Source organism: Diplotaxodon limnothrissa, linkage group LG4, assembly GCF_057381915.1.
Source record: "Diplotaxodon limnothrissa isolate DT_005_m linkage group LG4, D_limnothrissa_male_GT1.1, whole genome shotgun sequence".
Taxonomy (NCBI): Eukaryota; Metazoa; Chordata; class Actinopteri; order Cichliformes; family Cichlidae; genus Diplotaxodon; species Diplotaxodon limnothrissa.
Genome location: NC_140599.1, coordinates 18,914,543 through 18,934,783, shown reverse-complemented (window position 1 = coordinate 18,934,783; position 20,241 = coordinate 18,914,543). Strand labels below are relative to the sequence as shown.

At 40.0% G+C, this 20,241-nt stretch overlaps 1 protein-coding gene across 1 annotated transcript; it reads right to left on the bottom strand.

Moving 5' to 3' along the window:
• Positions 1-1,829: 1,829 nt before the first annotated feature.
• Positions 1,830-15,570, bottom strand: LOC146633628 (heparan sulfate glucosamine 3-O-sulfotransferase 6-like). The gene is made up of 2 exons (XM_085351579.1): positions 15,077-15,570; positions 1,830-2,448 (listed from the first exon to the last, which is right to left on the bottom strand). Exons 1-2 carry the CDS (start codon positions 15,568-15,570, stop codon positions 1,830-1,832), a joined length of 1,113 nt encoding a protein of 370 aa, XP_085207705.1.
• Positions 15,571-20,241: the final 4,671 nt, after the last annotated feature.

Below are 20,241 nucleotides of genomic sequence, written 5' to 3'. Positions count from 1 at the left end.
TATTTGGCTTGTCAAAGAAATGTAAAAAAAAAAAAAAAGCATATCAGATGTAATGCCTGCTGTCTTTGTATTTATGATGTGTGCAAATAATTTAGCTAAATATTAGCCTGAATTAATGAGCTAACTAGTTTTCTCCAAAATGGCACCTTTGGGTCAAAGTGAGTCAAATGTGTGGGCTAAGTTGAGCCACTCAGCCCTTCAAAAGCCACTGAAGTTAAATTAAATCTGAACTGCTAGAGAACCCATCGCTGATGACAACCAGAATATACTTTGCACCTGATTATAAACATATATTGATGCTACACATCTCACTTTTGGGGCAGTTAAATTCTGGTGGTAACTTTTTTTTCTTTTTATTCATTTGAGTGGCATTACTTTGTTTCAATCTCCGATAGTTTTGGTAACAGTATTCAATTTATTTAATCATTTTAATTTATGTTTTTATTTAATTTTGCTCAATAATGTCTCTGTTTTACTTGTTATTTTATTTTTTTAGGGGGGAGGTTTTCTTGTGTCTTGCATTTTTCATTAACATTAATTAATATAATCTTTCTTTGAACACCTGTACAGCTGAAAATCAGATTTTGTTGCACTGTACAATATATGTATGGTAGTGACAATAGATATATTCTATTCTATTCTATTCTATTCTATTCTATTCTATTCTATTCTATTCTATTCTATTCTTTAAATGCAATCAAAAGATATTGAAATTTAAACTTCATTTGATTGGTTTACTCATTCATTTAAATGGTCAGCTTACCCCCAGATGGTCCACTTATCCCTTAAGCTGATGCAAACTGAGCCACAGAGACACTTTTTCTCTAAGAAACCATATTTTTAAAACGTTTAAACAGTCTAAAAACTTTCACGGATGGTACTTACACATTCCTTTGTTTTCACAGGACTTTGTTTTCTTGATATGAAAAGATCCAGCTGTGTAAACTGTATTACATAGAGAATGGGCAGTACAGTACAGTCTTCAACCTCTGGTGACAATTTTGCAGCCTGATGTAACCATACAAAATCTGACCTTAACGCTAACACATGAAATGAAAACAAATTCGTTTGTCACATCAGATAAAAGTTTACTTCACAACACAGAGAATCAGAGGCACATTTTTTATACACTGTAATTTGAACACTTTTTTTTTTACAGTTACAGTGGTTCAGAATAATCACAGATCAAAAGTAGCAATTTATTGTGAGTAACAGCTGATACAATTGATCCCATCCAGGAATTACAATATAAAATATGATGCGGCTTTTATTGGAAAATACTTACAAATGGAATGTGTCTACGCATGGTTTCGACTTAATATTTACAAATGAGGTATCATTGGTATATCAACTGCAATGCACTGAGGAATGTCCTGCAACATCAAACTGTATGTAGCATTCAAAAGACTGGAAAATATGTAAATGCAGGCAAAGAGTATTACATTACTCCCAATGTCCTGTCAGATGTTGGTATTATGTCCGGCTTTGTCACGCAATAAATACACTTCTTTAATAATAATAATAAAAAAATACCTGTTGTATTCAACAGAAACTATAAATATCACCTTTTCTTCTAATCTGTACATAAAGAATGTCAAAAACAGTTTAACGGTTATATATTTAAGCCATTAACTAAATTTGTCGTTTTCATATTAGCAGCACTATGTCCGTCTGAGCCTCAAAATACAACAAAACAGTGACAGTTCATGAGTGCTGCATGTCGTGTTGACTCCACTGAGGCAGAATGGACTTTGTCTCTCCCAGTACCCTGAGAACATTGGCCCTGTGGAAACAGTAAATGAGCATCTCTCCACAAAGAAGACTCTTGCTTAGTCCCAGCCAAAGTCCTGTCCACTCATCTGGTAGAAACGGTGGTTGAAGGGCCTGTAGAAATCTCTGAGTCTCTGCAGTACCTCAGAGGGGATCTGGGGATGAGGTCTGCCTTTAGACTTTCCGAGGCAGCGGGGTCTGCTGCTCCCCTCTGGCTTCTTCAAGCAGGGAAAACCTTTTGTCTGGTTGAAGTAGAAGTGCTTGTCTGAAACAACCCTTTTCAAACCCAGGAAGTCCTGAACTCGGCCCATCTCCCCAGCTGGATCAGACACCAGTCGTTCGCCGCTAACAAACAGAAACTGAGACAAAGGGAAGTACTGGAGCCAGTTCTCCAGGTGCTTGGCATAGAGGCCGATGCGCACAGCACTCCACGTGGTATCAATCAAACCTGTGGAGGAGTTTTTCAAAGCGAGGCTCTGGAAGGATGGAAGCCCTGGGTTCTTGGACAGCGTCTGGGTGTAGTCAGACACAGCCCTCGTCACCGGGTCCCTGACGACGACAATAAGCTTGGTTTGACAATTCATAGTGCAGATGCGACTTGGAGCTTCTTTGGTGACAAAGTAGCTGGGTGTCTTCTCCATAGTGATCTGCCCATCGAGTGTCCGAGGCATCAGGTTCCTAAATTAAAAAAGAAGAAACTGTCAGATAAATATTGACACAGTCTATTTCACTTCAGTACATCCAGCAGGTCTGGAGCTTAACTTCACTTGTTTTGATTTCTTGAAGTGTTTTTTTTTTTTTTTTAAATTTGGCCACTTGAAGACATTATGTCCATATTCTGCTTACGTTATATGTCGAGCCAAGTTGTGTGAACCTGCTATGTTACATGTATTTAACTCAACAAAACACTCTTGATCCGGCTACACCACTGGTTTCTGAGCTACCACAATAAAGTTTCCATGTTTATAACTCAAAACCAGCACCACTTGCTGTTTTAATCCCATGCTACATTCAGCAAAAAGACCACTAAGAGATAATGTAAGAACATCACACACTGTTGCTATTAAAGCATCTCAAAATCTGTGTGATCAAAGCTTCAGACACTACTCTGTTAATGTTCGAGGGCCCCAGACAGCCCCTCCGGGTCTCACTGCAAGGTCTGCAGAACAGGACCATCCACTCACCACGGGCCCAGTGAGTCAAAACCACAAAGCCTCGAGAACCACTTAACAGCAATTTCCTACAGATTTCCACCCCCTCTTCTTCCTGCAAGAGCAAAATGCCCACCCCCTCACCATCACCTCCCCAATAGGTTCCAACAAGGACTCAAGCAGGCCAAAGTCTGCAGGAAGTGCGACCGGGATGGCGAGCTGCTGAGCTCAGCTAGTGTGTTAAACACATGGCAGTAATGAGGAGAGATGCTGGGTAGAATATACCAGTGGAAAGACTTGTGCTAAATTAGGTGTTACCGTGTTGGGGTGATAGATTTTGCATTATGATGCAAAATGTACCTTAAGCTTTAACCAGCGCTGTGACATCTAATCTGCTGATTTATCTTTCATGGCACCTGCTCTCCTGAGATGATTAAGCAAGTTTTTCTTCTTCTACTGATTTGATTTAAAACCATCGAGTCACAGCTGCATGAAACACCCTTGACTGATGCGGACTCCTCTTATTTCAGCAATATCTGGCCAACAGACAGTGAGGGAAAACATGGCGTTCAACAGGTCCAGCATTTATTCATGTGTTTACATTTAACATTGACAAACTGCCTGAGCCAGCATTGTGGTGGATTTGGATTTCGGAAACAAATTGTTTGCACGACAAATGGATGATGAGCAATGTTTAAAGCAGCAAATGAATCGCCTGCAGTTCATTTACCCAACACATCCTTTACTGTGTTACTGGAAACAGAGAGCGTTCATGTGGTTTCCCGTAAAATAAACAAGTAATGGAGCATATGTGCTTTATTTGTTTCAGATTGCAAGTTTGCATTAACTCCAAATGTCAATGACAAAAGGCCATTCAGAAGTGTAGATGACATCCGAGGGGGGATTTGTTTTTCATTTTCCTGATTATTTTAATGAGTATTTGTAAAGTAACCGTGTATTAGTGCAATGTAGTAAAAATGCTTTTAATCAATTAGGAAAATAAACACTTTCAAATGGGTTTACTTGAGTAATGACAGTTGCATGCCCACATTATTTAAAGTGTTTCCTCTTTGATCTGAGGGAATTAAGGTTCAGCAAAGTTTCATGACTTCCCTTTCACGGAAACAAAGCAGCAGATGACTGTAGTCCATGCAAGTTCACTGACTTTACTTTTGCTCTTTAAAAACATATCTAATACAATATACCAGGGAAATATGAGAAAATGTACATCAAATGAAGAACAAGAAATAGGCTGTTGATATTTCACTCAAAATGAAGATCTTAACGCTTCAACAAAGTCAACCAAACACAGTAAAATCTCATTATAAGAACTTTTGACCACCTAGATAGGTTTTGTGCAATTGCATTAACCTTCTTCGTAAAAACAGTGCTCACACACGCTTCATTAAGCGTCATTAACCTCAACTGCTCATTAACGCAAACATATAATTGGCTGCGACTCAATGCGTTTAAGCATGCACACATGGTCAAGACTTGCAGAATTTCAAACTGAGCATCAGAACAGAGAAAAAAGTTGATTTAAATGACTTTGAATAAAATATGGTTGTTGGTGCCAGACTGGCTGGCATTTCAGAAACTGCTCATCTACTGGGATTCTCCCACACAATCATCTCTAGGGTTGAAAAAAAAGTGAGTGGCAGTTCTCTGGCTGAAAATGCCTCGTTGATGTGGCCAGACTGCTTTGAGCTGATCAGGAGGGAACAGCAACTCAAATAACCACTCACTACAACCAAGGCATGCAAAAGAGCATTTCTGAACAAACAACGTGTTGAAGGAGATGGGCTAAAGCAGCAGAAGACCACACCGATTCCTTTCCTGTCAGTTGAGAACAGGAACCCGATGCTGCAGTTTGCACAAGCTCGCCAAAACTGGACAATAAAAGATTGGAGAAAAAAAAGTTACCTAGTCTAATGAGTCTGAATTTGTGCTGTAACACTCAGATAGTAGGGTCAGAATTTGACATAAGCAACATGATAGCACTGATTCATCCTGCCTGTATCAACAGTTAGGGTTGCTGGCGGTAGATTGTTGGGACCCTTATTACTAATTAATTAAAAATGTCACAGACAAGTCCATCCCTTTATGACCACACTGTACTCATCTTCTGATGGTTCCTTCTAGCAGGATCACGTGAAATGTCACAAAATTCTAATCATGTCAAACTGGTTTCTTGGACATGACACTGGATTCACAGTACTCAAACAGCCTCTCAGGTCACCAGCTCCCAACCCAATAGAACATTTTTGGAATGTGGTGGAACGAGAGATTCCCATCATGGATGTACAGAGCCGACAAATCTTGGGCAACTGTTTGATACTGCCATGTCAACGTGGACCTAAATCTCTGAGGAGGTTTTCCAGAAACTTAGTAAATCTATGCCACAAAGAATTAAGTCAGCTCTAAAGTAAAAAGATGTGGTACTAACAAGGTGTTCCTGCTCATTTAACTCCTGATGGAAACTCTATTCTGTGGTTCAGTGTTTAGTTTGGTCTCTTATTTATGTAAAATGTTCTCTGTAGAAGTTTTAAGAGGAAACAAAGGTTAAAAGTGCACAATAAAGTACATGACTTTGAGTGAGAAGGAAACTTTTAGAGATTTGAGTCTTTCCTCTGCATTTAAAGTTAAGCCGTTTCAATCCATCCCCATTAAATGATCCCCATAATAAAAGACCATTAATTGATTACTATCCAATTTCAAGAGCTGCAAATGGCCTATCACTGCCTGCCCGTCCCCTGTTTATCTGTGTCTGATCAATACGTCTGTCTCTATATGACAGATTGTGCTCAGTGTGTGTCGCTGTGTGTATGACTGCTTTTTTGCACATGTGCATATTTGAGCACGGAGGTGTCAGTGAATACTGATGAGAAAATGAACATCTTTACACCCACAGTGTCCGTCTTCTGCTTTCTCATTCATAGTTTTGGATTTCTCCTTCACTTCTTCACATAAACGACACTTCTGTAATTGACCATAAGTTGTCTTTCCATATTCATGAATAGTTAATGAATTGTGACTTTACCCCCACTCTGCTCAGGTCCCTATCTCCCTCATCACAATCAGTCTCATTATCGGAGAATCGATAGAGGCCATTTTCTGTCATAAATCTGTCTGTATGTGGTGTCAGTATACTGTAAACAGATCAGGGACAATTAATCTGCAATAATATATGCTTTACATACACCTCTTTGATTTAGCTTAAGGGAAATGCCTTTTAGCCTACTATTGTTAACATTTAAATGTGCAAAGAGAAGAACTCAAACATGTTTTCTATTTAGCGTTGTATCGGAAAGACTTGCTGACTCGCCACTCTAGTCTGGAACTCCCTGCTGTTAAAAGGATGTAGTGCTTTTCCTCCCTGAAGTGCTCCAGAGCTGATTACTCTACTGATATGTTCGAGGGAGCCTGGATCATAAGATTAAATAACAACCCTGGCAACAAGGATGTGGCCAAGAGACTTCCTGCCCCCCAAGATTATGGGCTCTCCCGCTGAAGCGGGAGCCACATACTCCTGCGGCGCAGAAACAAAAGGTATTCTGCACAGAAGTGGAGCCGGAAAATCCAATTATCACGTCGGTTTGTCGATCTGAAATTCCATCAGTTATCACAGATACGCTACACACGGTCTTCCTGAAGGAGGCTTCTGCTTTGGCAGGCATCCACACCAAAAGGCCTTTTCAGCTGAGATCCAATTAAACAGGTGGTGAAAAATCAAGGCTATAAAAACGAGAGAGAGCATAAATGTCAAACTGAGGGAAACATTTCCCAACTGTGTCGCTATGCTCGAAGAGTGACAGAAGCAACCTGGAGGCAACGGAAAGTCTGTCAGTCTGACAGGATAAGTGTGGGAACCTTGATTTACAGCATCATGTCTGGATGAAACATATGTTGCTATTCCCCTCTGACCAAGCTAAGGTGGGCTAAACCAGTACAAACAAGAGTGTGGGGCAAATCTCATCTAGCTACAAGGAAGTGAACACATACAGCAGGAGGCATTATTGTCTCTAGGATACAAAGTGCAGTTTTTCCCCTGCTATCGCCATGTTTGAGACCTAAAAGTGTCACACATCAAAGTTGGAAAAGAACATAAGCTGATGTGTAGAAAGTGAAACATTGAATGAGAAAGTGTGGAGCAGAAACTTTACAAATAGTATTGCGTATGTGTGTGTGTTACCACTGAAGTGACTTTCAACCAGACACAAACACACTAAACACCTCTGCAAGTGTCAGTCACAGGACCACTGGATGGTTTGATCACAATTGGAACCCAGCTGCGAGAAAAAACTGTTGCCACCCTCTAGTTTTAATTGCATTGGATGATGTTTTCCTCTACAAAGTAATGGAGTTAGTAAATGGTTTTCTCTGCATGAGGTTGGCTGAAGTGCAACACTTCCACAGAGACCAGAGTGTGAGTGTGTGGGTGGAAAGGAGTTAAAATCACACACATACATGGGAAGGGGGGAGTCCATCTATAAAGGAATTACTTTATGCAGGTCGATGCCCAATTAAAGACTGAATGTCCAGTTATAATTAGGAGTCCTGACAGGATGTGAAGTCCGTGATGCTTTGCTGGGAAGTTGGCGCCCACAAGGGCAGAATTCTCACTGGGGGGAGAATCTGGGTTTGAATCTATCAGCAAGCGAAGGTCTTCGCATGTTCTCAGCGTGCCTGCATGGGGGTATCCAGCTTCCTCCCACAGTACGAAGACATGCAGCTTGTGGGGATAGGTTAATCGGATAATCCAAATTGTCACTAGGTGTGAATGTGCGAGTGAATGAGAGTGCGAATGGTTGTCTGTCCCTGTGTGTTGGCCCTGCGACAGACTGGCGACCTGTCCAGGGTGTACCCTGCCTGTCGCCCTATGACAGCTGGGATAGGCTCCAGCGACCCTGAAAAGGATAAGCGGAAGCAAATGGATGGATGGAATTAAGGTGGATGAGTTTAAACACTTGATAAGATAAGATAAGATAAGATAAGATAAGATAACCTTTATTAGTCCCACACGTGGGAAATTTGTTTTGTCACAGCAGGAAGTGGACAGTGCAAAAGTTATGAGGCAAAAATTAGGATACAATAAGAATAAATACAGTACACAACTGTACAGAATAGAATAAAATAAAATACTATATACAGTAGAATAAAATAAAATAAATATACAATAAGATAAAAATAGAATACAAATACAAATGCTATATACAACTGAGTAAAAATACAACGATGACAGAAAGGATTATTGCACTTAGTATTATTGCATATGTATGGATGTGTGTGTTTGATCAGTTAAAGTCTTTATTATGGAGTCTGACAGCAGTGGGGAGGAAAGACCTGCGAAATCTCTCCGTCCCACACCGTGGGTGCCGCAGTCTCCCACTGAAGGAGCTGCTCAGTGCTGTCACAGTCTGCTGCATGGGGTGGGAGATGTTGTCCAACAGTGATGACAGCTTAGCCACCATTCTCCTGTCACTCACCACCTCCACTGGGTCCATCATGAGGTCAATCATCCAAATTAAAGGTCATTGCGCAAGAGAGCTGAAGAACAGAATGCAGGCAGGAGGGTGGAGTGGGTGGCGATGAGTGTCGGGGTGATTTGTTACAGAAGGTCCACAAGTTGGTAGTGAGACCTGATATGATGTTTTATTTGGACATGATGGGGCTGCCAAAAAAGGGCTGAGCTCGAGTTGGCAGAGCTGAAGAGCATGCTCTGATTTTCTTTGGGCATCCTTACAGTATTAGAAATGAGTATATCAGAAGGACAGCCCAGGTTGAGGACTTTGGAGACAAAGTTGAGTAGAGGCAAGGCTTAGATTGATTGGACACAGGCAGAGTAGGGATAGTGGATATACTGGACAAAGGATGCTTAATATGGAGCCGCCAGACAGGAGGAAGACCAGAAGAAAGATTCATAAATGCAGTGAAGGAGGACATGCAGAGAGTTGCTGTGATCTTCTAAATTAGCAAATGTTGGCATGCTAACACCCTGCGCTAAGGCGGTGAAAACTCTATAATTATTAAATCAGCATGTTAACATTGTCATAAATATGTAAACAGGGATTTTTAATAATCAAGACAGATTTTGCTGAAGTTTGATGAACCCGGGAGCTAAAAGAGAAAATTGTGAGTGTGTCTCTGTTGTTGTTCATCTCTTATGAGAATCAGATACATACTTTTCTTTTATAGATCTGGATTCATTCAAACCCTTTAAACATCGAAGCTATGTGGTAAAACATAGTCTTTTCAAATTTCCCAGGAGCCATATTATTGTGTTTCCATTGGATACTCTCGTGTTTTTTCAGGCTCACGCTATTCTTTTCTGGAAATGGTTGCCTGACTGAACATGACTACCAAGCATTTGAAACATTTAATTTTGGCCCAAACTATTATTTCTTCAAAAAGTACTTTTCTCACCAGCTAACTGCAGCATAGAGCTGAGGGGGGGGGAAAAAGACAAGACAGAAACCTCCCCAAGATTTTACAGGCGCCCCATAATGGATTACAAAGCACCCCAAATTATTATAATTCTCACCATATGAAGTGTGAATGTGGCTATTTTCAAACCTTATAATACCACCTAGACTTAAGTCCAGCCAAAACCTGGCACCATTAAAACACACTACAACCCAACACTACAGAGACCACTTCCTGGCCTGTTACACCAATCAGCCATGTTCAGTGTCTAAGGCTAATGGCCTGAGGGCTGTGCACAGAATGAGGTGTTGAGAAAATCACCCTCACTCTGGAAAACGTTCCCCCGTGGACGTGCATTAGGCTCCACTTTCACCATTTCAGCTGTCAAAAATCCAAACTGACAGGGTAAGTGCCTGAATCTCCCCTCTCGGATAATACTGAGATAAAGCATGCACAAAGCACAGGATGACTTTGGAACAATCCAAACTGTACCATTAGTTCCTTAAGTATTTAGACAGCGACATAACTTTTGTTATTTGGACTCAGGGCGAGCACATGCAAAAGGGGGGCTATGCATAGAAATGGTTGTAAATCCTAAAAAGCAATGATTTTGTTAAACCACAAAATTATAGTGTGTCATTGTCCAGATACTTATGGACTTAACTGTGGCTATATCTTGTCTTATTTATACTTCAAATAATATTAAAGATATAAGTTGTTAAATGATGTGCACACAAATCTGTCCCAGCTGACTAAAGTGCCTGAAAATATCTTTTTTTTTTTTCAGCTGAACGGATTATACTTGACATATAGGTTTGCAAACCTTCAGTGACAGCAGTTACATTATTGTGCATAGAAGACGCTAACATGTCTGCAAACACGTAATGAAAACTGAAAGAACTGCGATGCAAACCGTAAACAGAGAATGTTCACATTCGAAGAAAGGATTGACTCCGGTGCTGCAGCCAATACATTTGAAAAGGTGCAACTTTTACTTTGAAGGCAACTTCTAGTTTGTGTTGCTGTTTTCACAGCTTCGCTACAGCTCTGAGGATTGTTGATGAGTGTTTGCAGACCACTTGGCGTTTTCCATGCAAATTACCAGCAGTTGTGGCGTTCTGCTGGCAACCAAAGCAACTGCAAGGAGGTCTGTGCCAACTGGTTGGGGTTGCTGGTGGTTGCTATGGGTCACCAACCAGAGCTCTAGGCCTATGTAGAGTTTAGCGCTAGATTCCATCGTGCCTGCCATCAGCCTGCAGCAACTGGTTGGAGAATACACATTTTCCCCCTCTTAAAAGGCCGGTGTGAACGGGGTCTTATTCACTTGACCCTACAGCAACACATGTTGATGTGACATTGTGAGCAGCCATGTCTCTCCAAAACCTCAGCCTGTGGGAAAACACGCCTTTGGCTCCTTTGATCTATGACCTCATTAAACACTTTTCTGATGAGTTTGTGGGCTCAGATGCAAATTTCAAGTCTTACCTAATAGAACGTGACATTCACTTTGTAATTTAAAGTCTCCATGAGAGTCCAAAAGGAGGATAAAGCAGGGTACGGTTTGGAGCTGCCATCCTCACCACGCACAAGTGAAGTCTGATGGTGGCAGTGAGAGCGCCCAGCTTAAGGCTTCAAGCCAGCATTTCACTAACCAATGGGTGACCGCACTGTGGTTGCGTCCATTTTTTATATACAATCAGCTAAAATTTAAGGAAGTGGTCACACTAAAATGAATCTAAGGCGATTTTAAATGACTTGGATGCAGTTCGTTCATCCTGCAAATGTTTTGCCTGAATATTACCCTTGTTTCTGGCGTGAGACAATATTGATGTTTTAGGCTTCATTGCTGCTGACGTTTATAAATTTTTGGTTGTCGTCGTACTTTATTTTCACCAGCTGTATTTTTGTATAGTTAATTTGTGTATTATTCTGTTTATATTTGTGCATGTGGTCTAGTTTATGCAACTTAGTTGATTGCACTGCTGTCTTTTTTGGCTAGGACTCTCATCGTCAGGATTTCCAGAGTAACTAAAGCTGAAATATAACAGTAATCTAAAATAAATAAATAAAAAGAGACATTTAAAATGTGCAGATATGTATATTTTAATGGTTATGCTAGAAAAATCAAGGGATAAAATTAAATTTTGGTGCTGGTGTAAATGCTGATTATACGTTTTAAAGTAATAAAATCAAATGTGTATATCAGTCTGACCCCATAAAGATCGGCATGTCCTCCTCTTATTTTGATCTGTTGTCATCTATTTCCAGTCTTGTTTGCATAAATCCATTTCTGATGTAATTTTTAGCAGAGCTGGCATTTTTGCTTGCCCTTGTGCTGTTACCCTTAATGGATTTATACCATGTTTTAATTGCAATCCAATCAGGCATGGCCTGCGGTGTCAAGACTACAGGTCAGCTAATTGATAACCTTGTAAAATATTGATGAGCCATGAGAACTTGAGTTTTTCCTCAAACAGAAATGAAGAAGTAATCTTTCTAAAAAGAGTTTGTTCTTCTACAAGATGAGAAATAAATGCGCTCACTTTGACGTCATCAGACAGAATTTAATCATTACTCACTCCAGGCCTCATCACTGTGACAAAGCCGTGACAATTACAACTATTGTGCCATGGAAAGCTGAGGTTTTTCAGCTTTCTGCGGTGGCTCTTAAGTCCCATATGAAACCCATCACTCTGTGAAGTCTCTTTAAAGCCGTAAAACAACACAGAAAACCGTTAAATCTTTGCCTTATTTTCAATGCACTATTTGTGGCTTTTCCATTCCCGTAATGGGCTCGTATGCACACATGCAAACGAGAGAACGGCATGAAGAGACAGACAGGGCGGAGAGGGAAAGAGAGCGGAGACTGACTTGATCGCTCAGATAAAAGCAATGGAAAACACACATGCATGAGGTCTGAGCTTGTCTTCGAGAAGACAGTGCTGTTGGAACAACACGCACGGGAGGGTACTTCTGTCTGCTGAATCTATGAAGTGTCTCCAGCATGCAGATCGTCCCTGGTTTCATCCAACATCTGACAGCAATGACTCAAATATGACAGATTACAACCCTCATCCATCTGCTACAGTCGCCTTCGGTTTGTGCTTATTTCTCCATCCAGGAAAGAGAGCAGACTATGACAGTGCACAAATTGCTTTCAGATATGCAAGTGTGTGACCATGTATCTTGGCAAGCGGCTGTTTGTTACTTATAAAATCGTGACTCGTCTGTAAAAATAATCAACAGCAGTTCCAACGCATCATTTTTTTTTCATGGGGATTATGGCAGATATATAAGCACGCAAACGTCATATTTGTCTGAAGGAAAAGATTCAGGATTAAAGCGGTTTATCATCACTTTATCACCTATGATATGGATAAATAAGTGCTGTGGTAATATTAAATGGATGATCCGGAGGAATATCTACAGCAATCGGTTCTCTATCTTATGAGATGAAATGAGACAGAGAACTTCAGAAAGATTAAATGTCAAAGCAGGGGTTGCGTTTTCAGAGCCTGTCTTAAACTCCTGCTTTACACTGCATTGAGTGTGTGCGTGTGTGTGTGTGTCACATCCAGATGTGACAGAGAGTTGACCCTGTGACTGACAGTCAGATGAGGAGGACTTGCTTGTTCCACATGGATAAGTTCTTTCTGTCACTGACTCTCTCTCTCTCACACACACACACACACACACACACACACACACACACACACACACACACACATACACAAAATGCTGCTGTCTACAACTTCCAGCGGCTTCTTTGTGGGTCACTGCAGATGACAGCAAACAGATTTGCTCAATTTTTGCGATTCAGTGACAACAGCGGAATCATCTTTCAGTGATTTCATCCGGTATCATGTTGCTGCTGTCGCTCTCCATTGTTGCATTAATCCTTCCAACTTTTCTCCGCCTCAACTTTCAGTGAAGTTCACTTCTTTAAAAAAAATCACAGCAAAAGACAAAACCATAATTCACATTCACGTTCTGATACTGTGAATGTGAACAAATGCAGGTATTATCAGTTATATCCATGCAGAACTCCCATTTAATCTCTTAAACACTTACAGGTGATCACTTTACTGTAATTACACCTCTTAACTTGGCTACACTTTGAAAAATGTTCATGTTGCATGTGGTGACTTAGATTTGTCGTTGGGTTTAGGCGATATTACTGCACGACTGATCTACCTTTTACACGCCGTGTTTTTACAGGCCGTGTTAGTGGCAGTGCTGTGTTACACCGTTAAGGCCTAACAGCTTTACAGCACAAGTCAGCCTAATTAAAACACACATAAAAAAAATGCCCCGGAAACACCAGTTTGGTCACAGGTATTTTCACATTCTGCTATTCTGAAGGGAGAGTGAGGAGAAGAGAAGCAAGGAGAGAAGGAGAAAGTCACAAGGAAGAATCTGGGGAGAAGGATGAGTTGTAAATGTGGCATGGAGAGACAGAGGATAGGTAACATAGTGCTTAAGATTGCTAACATACATACGGTATATATGAGTGTTTGTGTGTGCACAGAGAAAAAGTGAGAGAGAGGAAATTTAACGGCATGCTAAAATTATCAGTGGTGAAACCGTTTCCATGTGTCCTTATGTTCCCTATTAAAAGGCAGCAAAGGGGGGTTTAGAAAATAAGGCAAAGGAAGATTAAATTACACCATCTTGCTATCAAAGTGCCTGTTATTCATGATCCGTACCCTGTCAAACCTCTGTGTAGTTATGACACCTTTCTTGCTTAAAGGTCCCCAAATGGCACTGTGTTCTCACACGCTGCTCAGCTGGGATCATGTCCAGAAGCTCGTAGAACATATGGAGATGATCAGGACCAGCTTCACGGACAAATAAATCCTTCTTTAGGGCCTTAACTACACCCAAATGAGGGCTCTGGTCAGCCTGGCCACCCCAAATCATGTGCTGTCAGTATGACAGTAGCATTTTATGTGCCTTTTGTAAAGGAACTGTGCGATCACATTAACTAAGATCATCACTCAGTGTTTGCTCTCCTTGTCAATCAGATTTTTGTGTTTTTGCTTTTTTAAAATTCTCTAATTCAATTCAATTTCATGTTATTTATATAGCTCCAAATCACCCCAAGGTGCTTTATATGGTATATGATGAGGTATTTGCTGTAGATTTTACATGTTAGAGTAATCGATGTGATGTTTGCATGGGTTCTTTGTGGCTCTGTTGCAGAGCAAAAAGGGGAACACTATACAGGATGTCATGCTGAAGTGAATAAATGGTGTTTAGATGGCTGTCAAGATGATGAAACGCTCCTCTGGGACCTCACTAGCCCTTTTGATCTAGAGCAGCACAAGAGAGGGAGCATTGTCTAAAGCTGATCCGAATCTATCAACCAGCCAATGCATTGCTGTCTCTTCTATTGACGGAGGAAATCAGCACATCTGCACAGGTGATAAGATGTCAGCAAAAACATCAGTGCTGCTCAGCTGACCCTTTACCCTTACAGCATATACAATCCTGCATTGGCCCGCATGACATCCAAATATGCAATCGTGTTCAAACTTTTTCCAAATAAACCCGTCAGATTCACTTATAAAGAGCACATCGGTTTTTACAGCAGACACCCTGTGTCGTTTTAAAGTTTTGGACTGCCTACGATGGTCCACGATTTACAGTTTTTACATTTTATGATTTGCGGTCAAACCTGGGCTAAAAGCCAGCCACATTCTGTATGAGTGGATTCGTGCGTTCATCCTTACCTGTACCACTCCAGCCCTTTATCGTAAAACCTGTCGAAGAAGTGCGGCTCCGCGCCGAACGCTCTCACGTCCGGGTGGATGCGGAGAAACTCCAGCAGGGCGCGTGTCCCTCCCTTCTTCACGCCGATTATAATCGCCTGCGGAAACCTTTTGGTCCCGAAAGTGTTGGACACGGGGATGCCGTTGCTCTGGACAGTCTCCTTTTCGCTGTCCAGCGTATTCTGTGACGGCTCAGCCGGAGCGTCCTCGGAGCCTGTGCGGTTCCGCTGAAACGGCGCATCGGGGAAGAGACGCCGGGGTGGCCGCAGATCGTCCAAAATGTCATAGTCCAAGTCTGAAGTTTCTTGTCTGTATGCAGCTCTTGGAGCCGAATCACAAAATCCGGTGAGGCAGTAGAAGAAGTAGGTGAAGATTAGGACCATGGTGAAAAAGACCGAGACTTTGGACAGCGCCTTACCAAAGTTGACCCTGAATCTGCATCCACTACATCCCATGAGTTGATCTCCTGCTCGATGCCAAAGGGCCAAAGCGGTGACAGCATGCTTCTTTTTGTTCCCTACATGGATCAGAGTTCGAGCTTAAATGTTCTTTGGAGAACCTGTTGCGCAAAGCTGATCCATCACACGGGGAGCTTCTCTCAGCAGTGGAGTGGCACAGTGGACTTGTCAGAAGTTACATTAATAATTCAGAAAAGAGCTACTAAAGATGTCCTCTGATCATTTTGAATCGTTTGTCCTTTAAAACTCAGTTAGCTGAGACTTTCCAGCTTGTTGTGTCTGTGCGCTCTAGGGTCCTGGAAGCTCTCATTCAAGGTTTCTTTGCTTCTTCTACACCCCCTACACCCCTCCCTTTTTCCTTTTACATGTCCCCACCCTTTTCCTGCTGTGACATCTTATAGATAGATCGTTCCAGCACAGATAGGATGAAGGGTTTTTTATCCTGTATAATTAAAAATTTATGAGGCATAACATTCTTAATAAATCATTACAGTATGTATCATCATAAGAAAACAACTGTAGCGTATTAAAGCACCATTAGGAAAATGATTTTTTTAATAAGTTAATAAAGAATTTAGTCATTTTATGTCAAGTCAAGTGTAAGGCACATGATTTAGCTTCTTTAGCTCAGCAATGTGGGAAAAAATGATGAGCACTTTATTCTAAAGAGCCCACGTCAGTGTTTTACAAATGTAAGATGACTCCCCACCAAAGAAAATCTTCCTCGCCCCTTTGAACTCATGATAGACATCCCAGTCAGCTTTGTGAATAACACGAGCCCCGAGGACGTCTATCTAAAACCTCTTGTACTCTTCTTGCACTCTGAAGCTCAACACATGGTCTCTTGGCACAAACCTCCCCCCCAAAAATAATAGGCCTAACATAAGGAGGGGATACCTGCAACCCATATCTCTCTTGTACCCTCTTCCCATAAATACAGTATCTGAGACTGAGTGTGTCATCTTTGGGGGTGAGCAGGAAGGATTGGCTCTGGGACATTCCCCTGACTCCGAGCTGGAGCAGATATAGAGTTTCTTCAGGCAACGAGATGAATTCAGACTTTGAACCTGATTAACACACCGGCTGTTTGAACGGATGAGAGGATGGGGGGGGTTAAAGGGTAGATAATCTGTCTGTGACACGCTCAGCCCTGGAGCAGACAGATATAGTAAATCCACTTGGCACTGCACCGACTAATTGAGAATTTTATGCTTTTTATTATCATTCACCTTCGTTCTTTAACATCCTCAGAGAAAACAGAGTTCGGCATTTTTGAAAATGCGCTCTTTTGATTTCTGTACGAGTGAAACATCTTGCCAGTTGTGTTTAAAGGTAACAGAAGGAGCTGGCTTATTAACATATTGTATTTGGTGTGTATAGAAAATCAAAAATGGCAAGAGAGTGTCAGCGGTTGTAGGGTGTGAAGTGCGAGGCTAAAAACAGCAGACGCTCTATGTTTCGCTCCAAAGTGCAAAAAAAATGTGTTTTTACACTTTTTACTTCTACAGTTTCTGTGCAAACTACAGAAGTGACACATAACGTGATCTCTGTAGATCCACTGGTGTCAAGCCAGCCTCCAATTCGAGACTTGCAGTCAAGCCAGCCTCCAGTTGATTTTACGTTCCCTGTGTTTTCAAAGTATTACGGGAATGGATGTGGAAACCAGATTTCAAAATAAAAGCCAACTTCGAGTGAATTAACAGATATGTTAAGAACATAATAACATATAATTTAGGCTTTTTTTTTTTTTTTTAGAAACTCTAATGTTACATCTACATGACACAGCCTTGTACCCTAATTGTGCCCTGTCAAGGCCATCTTATTTTGGATTTCAAAGTAAAAGCCCTGTGAATCTTCATTTTTGAACTACTCTTTCAATGAATTCATAATGCTCTTAAAAGCAAAAGTCGTATTTCCAAATACTATTTGAACTTTGTATCAACACTTTCCAACCGCAGTCTTTTTCACAGTAATACCATATCAAATAAATTCTTTCTGATTTTGCTTTTCATAGTAATGGCCCTTTGAAATTGCCGATATTTGACTTAATCTTCTAACGATTCAAAATGCTCTAAAATGAAAAATTCCTGTTTCCACAGGGTAATTCCACCTTAGATCAACAGTATACAACCCCACAGTGACACCATATCAATATCAAGTCATTCTGATTTTGCTTTCAAAAATAAAAGCCTTTTCAAATTGTCCATAATTGACCTAACATTCAGTGATTTCAAAATGCTCTTAAATAGAATTTTGCTGTTTCCACAGGGTAATTCCACTTTAGATAAACAGTATACAACCTCACAGTGATACCATATCAATATCAAGTCATTCTGATTTTGTTTTCAAAAATAAAAGCCCTTTCAAATTGTCCACAATTGACCTAACTTTCAGTGATTTCAAAATGCTCTAAAATGGAAAATTCCTGTTTCCACAGGATAATTCCACTTTAGATCAACAGTATACAACCCCACGGTGATACCATATCAATATCAAGTCATTCTGATTTTGCTTTCAAAAATAAAAGCCTTTTCAAATTGTCCATAATTGACCTAACTTTCAGTGATTTCAAAATGCTCTTAAATAGAATTTTGCTGTTTCCACAGGGTAATTCCACTTTAGATCAACAGTATACAACCTCACAGTGATACCATATCAATATCAAGTCATTCTGATTTTGCTTTTCATAGTAATGGCCCTTTGAAATTGCCGATATTTGACTTAATCTTCTAACGATTCAAAATGCTCTAAAATGAAAAATTCTTGTTTCCACAGGGTAATTCCACTTTAGATCAACAGCATACAACCTCACGATGTTACCATATCAATATCAAGACATTCTGATTTTGTTTTCAAAAATAAAAGCCCTTTCAAATTGTCCATAATTGACCTAACTTTCAGTGATTTCAAAATGCTCTAAAATGAAAAATTCTTGTTTCCACAGGATAATTCCACCTTAGATCAACAGTATACAACCCCACAGTGATACCATATCAATATCAAGTCATTCTGATTATGCCTTCCAAAATAAAAGACTTTTCAAATTGTCCATAGTTGACCTACCTTTCAGTGATTTCAAAATGCTCTAAAATGGAAAATTCCTGTTTCCACAGGGTAATTCCACTTTAGATCAACAGTATACAACCCCACGGTGATACCATATCAATATCAAGTCATTCTGATTTTGCTTTCAAAAATAAAAGCCTTTTCAAATTGTCCATAATTGACCTACCTTTCAGTGATTTCAAAATGCTCTAAAATAGAATTTTGCTGTTTCCACAGGGTAATTCCACTTTAGATCAACAGTATACAACCCCACGGTGATACCATATCAATATCAAGTCATTCTGATTTTGCTTTCAAAAATAAAAGCCTTTTCAAATTGTCCATAATTGACCTAACTTTCAGTGATTTCAAAATGCTCTTAAATAGAATTTTGCTGTTTCCACAGGGTAATTCCACTTTAGATCAACAGTATACAACCCCACGGTGATACCATATCAATATCAAGTCATTCTGATTTTGCTTTTCATAGTAATGGCCCTTTGAAATTGCCGATATTTGACTTAATCTTCTAACGATTCAAAATGCTCTAAAATGAAAAATTCTTGTTTCCACAGGGTAATTCCACCTTAGATCAACAGTATACAACCTCACAGTGATACCATATCAATATCAAGTCATTCTGATTTTGCTTTCAAAAATAAAAGCCCTTTCAAATTGTCCATAATTGACCTAACTTTCAGTGATTTCAAAATGCTCTAAAATGAAAAATTCTTGTTTCCACAGGATAATTCCACCTTAGATCAACAGTATACAACCCCACAGTGATACCATATCAATATCAAGTCATTCTGATTATGCCTTCCAAAATAAAAGACTTTTCAAATTGTCCATAGTTGACCTACCTTTCAGTGATTTCAAAATGCTCTAAAATGGAAAATTCCTGTTTCCACAGGGTAATTCCACTTTAGATCAACAGTATACAACCCCACGGTGATACCATATCAATATCAAGTCATTCTGATTTTGCTTTCAAAAATAAAAGCCTTTTCAAATTGTCCATAATTGACCTACCTTTCAGTGATTTCAAAATGCTCTAAAATAGAATTTTGCTGTTTCCACAGGGTAATTCCACTTTAGATCAACAGTATACAACCCCACGGTGATACCATATCAATATCAAGTCATTCTGATTTTGCTTTCAAAAATAAAAGCCTTTTCAAATTGTCCATAATTGACCTAACTTTCAGTGATTTCAAAATGCTCTTAAATAGAATTTTGCTGTTTCCACAGGGTAATTCCACTTTAGATCAACAGTATACAACCCCACGGTGATACCATATCAATATCAAGTCATTCTGATTTTGCTTTTCATAGTAATGGCCCTTTGAAATTGCCGATATTTGACTTAATCTTCTAACGATTCAAAATGCTCTAAAATGAAAAATTCTTGTTTCCACAGGGTAATTCCACCTTAGATCAACAGTATACAACCTCACAGTGATACCATATCAATATCAAGTCATTCTGATTTTGCTTTCAAAAATAAAAGCCCTTTCAAATTGTCCATAATTGACCTAACTTTCAGTGATTTCAAAATGCTCTAAAATGGAAAATTCCTGTTTCCACAGGGTAATTCCACTTTAGATCAACAGTATACAACCC

Coding starts and splice junctions, on each gene's coding strand:
- LOC146633628 (XM_085351579.1), bottom strand. CDS start 15,570: ATGGGATGTAGTGGATGCAGATTCAGGGTCAACTTTGGTAAGGCGCTG. Junction 2,449..15,076: donor AAAGGGCTGGAGTGGTACAG/GTAAGGATGAAC, acceptor TTTTTAATTTAG/GAACCTGATGCCTCGGACAC.